This window comes from Aedes albopictus, chromosome 2, assembly GCF_035046485.1.
Source record: "Aedes albopictus strain Foshan chromosome 2, AalbF5, whole genome shotgun sequence".
NCBI lineage: Eukaryota > Metazoa > Arthropoda > Insecta > Diptera > Culicidae > Aedes > Aedes albopictus.
The window spans coordinates 139,783,094-139,791,797 of record NC_085137.1 but is presented as its reverse complement, the minus strand read 5'-3'; the positions used below and the strand labels follow the sequence as shown (position 1 = coordinate 139,791,797).

The 8,704-nt window shown below is 37.2% G+C and overlaps 1 protein-coding gene across 1 annotated transcript; it reads left to right on the top strand.

The window, feature by feature from the left end:
* Window positions 1-2,787: 2,787 nt before the first annotated feature.
* Window positions 2,788-6,618, top strand: LOC134289078 (uncharacterized). The gene is made up of 2 exons (XM_062855074.1): window positions 2,788-3,957; window positions 4,188-6,618. The coding sequence occupies exon 2, from the start codon at window positions 4,717-4,719 to the stop codon at window positions 5,665-5,667; it is 951 nt and encodes a 316-aa protein (XP_062711058.1). The 5' UTR covers window positions 2,788-3,957; window positions 4,188-4,716; the 3' UTR covers window positions 5,668-6,618.
* The last annotated feature ends 2,086 nt before the right edge of the window (window positions 6,619-8,704 follow it).

Sequence of the window (8,704 nt, the reverse complement as noted above, 5' to 3'; positions counted from 1 at the left end):
GACTCATTCTCACCCCTTCGAGGGGGTGAGAATGGGTCAAGGGAACCGAACTTGTTCCTCATTGACACCGAAGCAAGTTAAAAAGTTCTGGTCAAGGTAGTAGTAACTAATAATATATTATATAATGGATATGAGTTTGAGATTCTAAAATGTATCAAACCACCTAAAAGTGTGATGTTTCATCGAGCCTTAAAAGTGGCATTTTAAAAAGGCCTTATTTTCAAGCTTTATTCGATGATTTATCTAAAATTAACAAATTGCTTTAGAAACCTAATTTTTTGACAGGAACTGCTGGCATTACGAGGATGACACCATAAAATTTTTGATTCCATAAACGCACACGTATTGTGATACACCTCCTAATGCCATGGTTGCCGACATCAGAGCAAATCACCCTGAGCTCCCTGAAACCTTATGGGAGAAGGGGGTGGTTTCAAGGAAGGAGTTTCAAGGAACCAAACTCCCCATTCCTCAAATCCCATTTAAAACCCCCTGAAACCCCCTAAACTCCCACCGAAACCCATGTTAAATCATCTCTGCGACCCTCTATTGCTCCCGCTTATGACCCCCTAGATCACCCATTTGCCCGTCCCTCCTTAGATCTTTCAAGACCTCCTTTTGCTGTCTCCTAAAAACGCCCCTTCAGTCGTTTCCATAGTAACCGTCATTTTTACATTTTCTTATTGATACTGAATAGCTCTTCCTCTCCCAACGAACATTATTGCTGTACAATGGATGAATATGCCGCTCTTAGGCTTGATTTTAAAAATTTTGGCTGAATAAGCTGTTATTTAACTATCATTGTGACTTGGGCTGTTTAGTTTATGCATGGTATAAAAAAGTGCAAACATTAAATCTGCATGAACATAACCAGCATAAAAAGAAGTTTCATTGTATGTACCTCCTGGAATAGCCTTGAAATTCCTTGTAACAAATTCCCGAAGAAATATCCGAGAATATCCTGTGGAAGCTCGCGAGGAACTCCGAGAAGAACTATGGACTTCTGCACGACTTCTTCCTGCTTTCTTTCATATGGAATTTGACGTTCGAGTTCGAGCGGAGCGGCACTGCTCAAACGTCAAAATGTTCAGTGAGAGTGAGCAGAAGAAACTTCGAAAGAAGTTCCGAGAAAAATATAGGTATACATCTTAGAAAAACTTTAAGCAGTACGCTTGGGTGGAAATATGTATAAGGGGAACTCTGGGAAGAACTCTAGAAACCTTTGAGAGAAATTCCCGGAGGAGCTACGGGAAAAATCTAGCGATAAACTCCAAGATAAACTTGGAATTTTTTTGGGAAAATCTTTGAAAGAAGTGCAACAGAAGTATCGCAAAAAATGCTAAATTGATAAAGAGTTTTCCAGGAAAACCACAAAGAGAAATCACCGAAATAACTTTGGGAGAATTTTTGTTAAGGACTCCGGAAAGAATCCCCCGAAAACCTCTAGAAGAAATCCTGGGAAGTGTTCTTGCAGAAACCCCACTAAAACATCTGCAGAAGGAAATTTGGTATAAATCCCTGGAATTCTCAGAAGTCCTGGAATGAGCACCGAAAAATCTCAGAAAGAACTCTGGGAGCAAATCAAGGAAAACCCCTGGATGAAATCTTGTGAGAAACTATTTGGACAAATCGGCAAAGGAACTCTAACAAACCCCCAGATATTCAATGAAGAACTCCGGAAGAAACCGTGGGAAGAACTCAGTAAGAAACAGCGTAAGAAGTCGAAGAAGGAATTGTGGCAGAAGTCCAAGAAGAAATCTTGTAAGGAATCCATGGAAGAATCCTGGATAGAATTTCGGGAGAAATCCTCAGAGGAATTCCGGTACCAATTCGGTTGAAAAAAAGGTAAATTTTACGTGGCATAATTTATGCACGTTCCCCTAGTGCCATGTTTGGACACCATCGCCAGCACCACGCTGATGTTGTACACAACAAACGAGCTTTTCTCAATATGGTGTTCAAAGTACAACAGCGTGACTATACTGAAGGATTAACTAACGCTCATTCGCTCATTCATCCCTACCAATCCCTCAACAACCCACTTCCGCAGAGTCATCACCTGCTAAACTGTTACAGTGAGCCGAGGGAAACAACACCTGCAAATGAAATTTTCAAGATGTGGTTTTTCTCCGTTCTTGAGTTATGACCAATTTTGTGTAGATTTTCCAGATGTGCTATATGAGCCGTTGTTTTTGAAAAATCATAACTTAAGAACGAAGCATCGAAGACACAATGTTTTTTGTGAAATCGTAAGCAAATTTTCTCAGCAATCCAAAAAAAAAATAGAAACTGAAAATTGTTTTCCACTAAATTTTCCACTGTTGAGGAAAATCGGTTGGAAAAGTCGGAAAAACTATTTTCGAAGTCCGGAAAAATTCTAAAAAAAATAAATTTTTGTAAAATTTTCAAGATGTGGTTTTTCTCCGTTCCTGAGTTATGACCAATTTTATGACAGACCATTTTTATTGACAGAATTGCTAGCAATATTTCCTATCATTTGATGTTAAAAGATCAACAATTGCTTCATAAATAACTAAGTAATAGATGTTCAAAATCTTCCCTGCAAACGTAACGGTCTCGATTTTCAGAATATTGAAATGACACTCGGTATAGAAAAGAGAGGCGTAGTCCTACGTCAAAACTATGACAGTTCAAGATGCAGAGAAGATAATTTAATCGAGAAATCTAAATACCTAATGCATTATTCCCCATGGAGAGATGTAAATTTTGGAGTTATATCTTGTCCCTTTTTCAAGTTCACCGGTGTTATTTTTGAAGATAATCAGACGAATTTCGCCCCAAATCGTATTCGGAGTTGGCAGCACCCTCTCAGATTACAATGAAACTTTCTGGGTATGTACACCAAGACTAGATAAGCCACTTTGCATACTTAGTTTCTTCAAAATTTATCTGGACTGACTTTTGAAAAGGGCTAAACTTTTTTTATGGATTTTTTAAAAATGTTTTTAATCAAAAAATGACTACTCCTACAAAAAAGTGTTGTATGGGTGATTATCACAAAATAAGTCAAATTTTAAGAAAAAAATCCAAAATGAGCCCTACACTGAAAAAAAACATTTCTAAAAATTCAAAGTTGATTAAAAAAAAAACACCATTTTTGATTTTGATGAAATTTTGTCTCAAGACAGGTAATTATGTTCTCTACCAACCGTCCATACATCACAAGATGGGCACTTTTAAGGAAAAAAAGTTTTTCTAACAAAAACTTTTTCATGTCCAAATTATTATTTTTTCAGTGTCTTTTTTTAAAAACAAACTAAACCAGTGAAGGTTATCTAGTAATCTCAAAATGCAATGAAACTTATTGTGTCATATGCGACAATGCAATGCACCCATATTCACGCAGCAGCACTCTAGAAGTACGAAACAATATACAATTAGAACACGCATTTCATACGTGCTGCTGTAATTTCTATCCAAACGTTTCTACCCCATGTTCTTACCTAATATTAGGTAAGGCTATTTATTAGATTCGAACTACTTAATCGAAAAAAAAAACAAATCAAGAGTTGTACCTAAAGCAAATATGAACAAAACAAGAAAATGAATCGGTATCATTCAACGTGTTACTTCTCTTTGGTTATTAAAGGCAGTTCTGAAAAGTAATGGATCAATCGTATAAATCAAAATTCAACAAATTCAAGTGCAGTGCAAAAATAAACAATCCAAAGTGCAACCGTCATAATCTACGGGGCATGTCATTAAGATTGATAGATAAAATTCATTCCATGGGATATACACATGAAATCGACGAATCGATGAGTATTTGTGAGTCATGTCGTGGATTGATAAGTCACAACAGAAGCCCGAATACGAAAAAACGCCGATCGGATGGAAACGACGAAACTATGCAACCATCATTTAGTGGGCAGCAACATCATGATGTTCCAGAACCAGAACCGTCAACGAGTGGTCAACAAATCGAACATGAGCTGGGTAAGTAAGCCTTCAACGTGTTAGCTTCTTTTATATAACTCATTTTGCAGCTCGTTGCAAAACTACATTTTTCAGTATTCTTCGTATTTATCCAACCCGGCAAGCCTCGTTGGATAAATGTACTACTTGTGCGAAAAAAAATCATTTTTGCAACTCGTTGCATAAATAACTATCATTAACTTTCCGCTGCATTCATTATTATATTGTTAACCTTATCTTTTATCTTACAGATATGGTACCATCTATTCCATCATTGGAGTCAATTCCGTCAACAGATCAACTACAGGGTCCCCATAATATTGAGAAGTTTAATACCATTGCTGAAACATTGAGTTTATCGCCAATCTCATCTAGAAACATGAGAAGTATGGAATATCGCATAAACAAATCATTGCAGATTACGAAAGCAGTTCGAAAAAATATCTTCGGAATAGATTCAACGGATGTTGGCAAAGTGGAGGCGTATGACGAGATAATTATGCAGTTAAAGGATAAGTTCAATCACCCTACAACTGACAGAAGCGAACAGATTAAAATACTATCTGTACTTCCTAAGTCTTGGTCGGTAAATAAAATCACAAGAGAGTTTAACGCACCAATGTATATGGCGAGGCAGGTGAAGGATCTTGTTTATGAACAGGGTATTCTTTGTACCACCGAAAAAAGAAGGGGGCATGGTATTGATGACGATACAAAACAAATAGTAAGAGAATTTTTTGATGATACATAATCATATCAGCAGGCCAATGCCAGGAACAAATGATTTTGTTTCTGAGGTTCGAAATGGAAAAAAAACAACAAGTTCAAAAACGACTTTTGATGATGTCGCTCAAAGAGGCTTATATGATTTTTGTAGATATGTACAAAACTGTGAATATTGGTTTCACAGTATTTACACAGTTGCGACCAAAGCATTGTATTTTACTTGATTCTACTGGTATACATAATGTATGCATATGTACTATTCATGAAAATGTAAATTTAATGTTCAACAGTATAAGAATTGTGTCACAAGATGAAATAATACAAAAAATGCTTTGCGATATTTCCACCAGAACAGATAATTGCTTTTTCCGTGCTTGTGAAAAGTGTGCTTGTAATGAACACATTGAAGAGGAACTTACATTGATATTAGAATCAAATGACAAAGAAGAGATTATATTTCAGCAGTGGTTGAATACTGATCGCTGTAATTTAGAAACGATTATTAAACCTGTTGATGAATTTGTTCCGTATCTTGTTGATAAAATTGACAAACTTATAACACACGACTTTATTCATAAACAACAATCATCATTTCTCAGAAATAAAAAAGATACATTAAAGGATGATGAAATTCTTGCGATTTGTGATTTCTCTGAAAACTATTCATTCATAATTCAAAACGCTGCTCAAGGATATCATTGGAACAACTCGCAAGCAACAATACACCCATTTGAAATTTACTATATGAAAGATAATAAACTTGTAAATGTTAGCTTCATTATCATATCGGAAGTAATGGCTCACGATACAGTTGCGATCCAGTTGTTCATCTCAAAAATGATAGATTTTATGAAACAATTAACGAACTTTTCTAAAATTTATTTTATGTCTGATGGGGCAGCATCACAATACAAAAATAAGAAGAACTTTGCTAGTCTATGTAGATTCCAGTCAAAGCATGCATTAAGAGCAGAATGGCATTTTTTTTGCAACGTCCCACGGTAAAGGTCCATGTGATGCTATTGGTGGCAATCTCAAGCGAATGGCAAAGAGAGCAAGTCTTGCTCGAGATTATGGAAATACCATAACAACTCCACGAGAGTTATATAACTGGGCAGTTGTACAGACAGATAAAAATATAACTAAATTAAATTTCTGTTACGTATCCACTGAACAGTACATTAAAATGTCAGAAGATCTCGAAGAAATATATAATAACGCCAAAACAATACCAGGCACTCAGAAATTCCATAGTTTTTTGCCTATTCCTGGCGACAAAGTAAAGGCAAACAGGTATTCTAATTCAGAAGATGAACCAAAAATATTTAGTATCATCGGAAAAAAATAGAAAAGAACATGTTTGAAATTGGCTCTAAGACACATATATATATATTTGAAAAATTCATAATTATAAATAATTGTATATTTAAAAGTGCACTTCAATACATATTGCGATCAAACATTACATTTCCTAAGAAAATACATTTGTAATATTTTGAAGTTTTTTATGTATAGGAAAACCCTTCCAAATGATTGAATAAATAACACAAAATCTCCTAGAAAATTGGGTTTCATTGGATTCTGGGATTGTTATGGCCTTCACTGGTTTTATTGTTGATAACAAAATACACTGAAAAAAAAATCATTCGAACAAGAAAAAGTTTTTGTTAGAAAAACTTTTTTTCCTTAAAAGTGCCCATCTTGTGATGTATGGACGGTTGGTAGGGAACATAATTACCTGTCTTGAGACAAAATTTCATCAAAATCAAAAATGGTGTTTTTTTTTTAAATCAACTTTGAATTTTTAGAAATGATTTTTTTCAGTGTAGGGCTCATTTTGGATTTTTTTCAGTATTTTTTTCTTAAAATTTGACTTATTTTGTGATAATCACCCATACAACACTTTTTTGTAGGAGTAGTCATTTTTTGATTAAAAACATTTTTTTAAAATCCATAAAAAAAGTTTAGCCCTTTTCAAAAGTCAGTCGAGAAAAAAAAATAGAAAAATGAGTATGCAAAGTGGCAAGGTCTACACACCAAGAAAGTTTCGTTGTAATCTGAGAGGGTGCTGCCAACATTTGTTCGAGTTGGCGCGAAATCCGTCTACAGATAAACCGAAAGGAAAAATGGCCAAATGAAAACGATTAAAAAATATACGAGTTAGCAAAATGGCATCGAACAGCGTATATTTCGGAAAAGTGGTATGAATCCTTGCCCAACATGCCGAACTTTTTTTTATGCACTTGATGAACATGTTGGAAAATATGACTGACAAAATAAAGCGAGTGACAATAATGAATTCAGTTGCATGGATGTTTTTCAGACGGAACAACGAATAATAGCAAGGTGCCTTTAGACTCGCATTCGTAATTTTATGGTTGAAATATGCTCACCATAACTGGAAAATCGATAAGTGCGCTAGGATTTAAGTCACGTTTTATCTCCTGTCCGTGTGGAGAATGACACGCGCCTGATATTTTCGTTTGTCAGGAAGTGAGCGGAGGCCGGGCGGAGGTTCACCGGAAGAACACCCACCACTACTGGCACTGGCTGCAGCTCAGTACCACAGTCGTTTGGGGAAGTTTGCCAGAATTGTGTGCATCGCCAGAAGTCGATAGTAGTCGTCTGTGGCAGACTTTGAGCGCGATTAAATGCTTATCAGCGTGGAAATTATGTTCGTTCATATATTTCAATGAATAAAATTTACATTATTATCATCGGTGCTCGGTTCGGCTGGGTGGCTTTGGGTGGTACACACTATTACAACTACCGCCAATGAGCAACACTGAGTAACACGAGCCTTCGGAACGAGCTCGATTCATTTATCCCGTACCGGAGATTGCAGCAGCGCACTCTGGTTGCGGAGTTGTAAGTTGGGGGTGTGCCCGCACAGCTAGTTTTGCGCTGAAATGTTCCAATTCATAATCGAGGAGAAGCGCCGGGTGACAGCCGGTCATAAATATGGATGATGGCCGAGCCATCAACCAGCGCGTGACAGCAACACCAGCTAGCAGCAATAGTAACAGGGAGGCTCTTCCGGTGGGACATACCTACATGTATGGCTCAGTGTTTGCCAGATTGTGTGGCACGTTTCTCGACAGATATATGCCAGAATGTGAAGATTCGAGGAATATGTATCAGTATAATCGTCTTGGATAACTTGAGAAACGTGTGTTTTTCAATAATTCAGAATCAACCGTTGTTCTACATCGTTCGTCGAGAAGCGAGTTCCCGTCTTCAATGCTGCACCTTTCAATGGAATGTAGGCTTATTATCGACTAAAAGTGGTGAGTACATATTCCATATAAAATGTCCAAAGTGGAAATGCTTCATTTATCTATTTTCATGTCTAATTACATGAAATTCAGAATGAAATCACCTACTTGACCATAATCGACCACAATAATCCTTCTTCTTCTTTATGGCTCGACGTTCGCATTGGAACTTGGCCTGCCTCTCTTCAACTTAGTGTTCTTAGAGCACTTCCACAGTTATTAATTGAAGGGCTTTCTTTGCTTGCCATTGCATGAATTTGTAACATTGTGTGGCAAAGTACAATGATACACTATTGCCAGGGAGTCGAGAAAATTTTCCCGACCGAAACGGGAATCGAACCCGCCGTCTTCGGATTGGCGATCCATAGCCTTAACCACTAGGCTAACTGGAGACAATAATCCTCCAGGGTACTCTTATAGAGATACCACCTTAGCTCAACAGGAGGCACTGACATCGATGTTGATGCATGCAAAAGGAAACAGAATTCCATATCTTCGTACGGTAGTCTTCGACATCATGTATTATCTACCTGGATACCTTGTTGGCTACAAAGAAGCTTTACTCCTGCGCCAAGCGTATAGTAAAGCACAATCTTCGTCGGGCTTGGGCGTTCCTTCAGTTTCTCCAGGTCATCTTCAATCGCGTATAGCCAACGCGGTCGTGACCGTCCACAAAGTCGCCGACCTCTACCTGATTCCTTGCTGAATATTGTTTTCGCTATTCCTTCTTCTTACGTTCACACTACGTGACCGGCCCACCAAGTCTG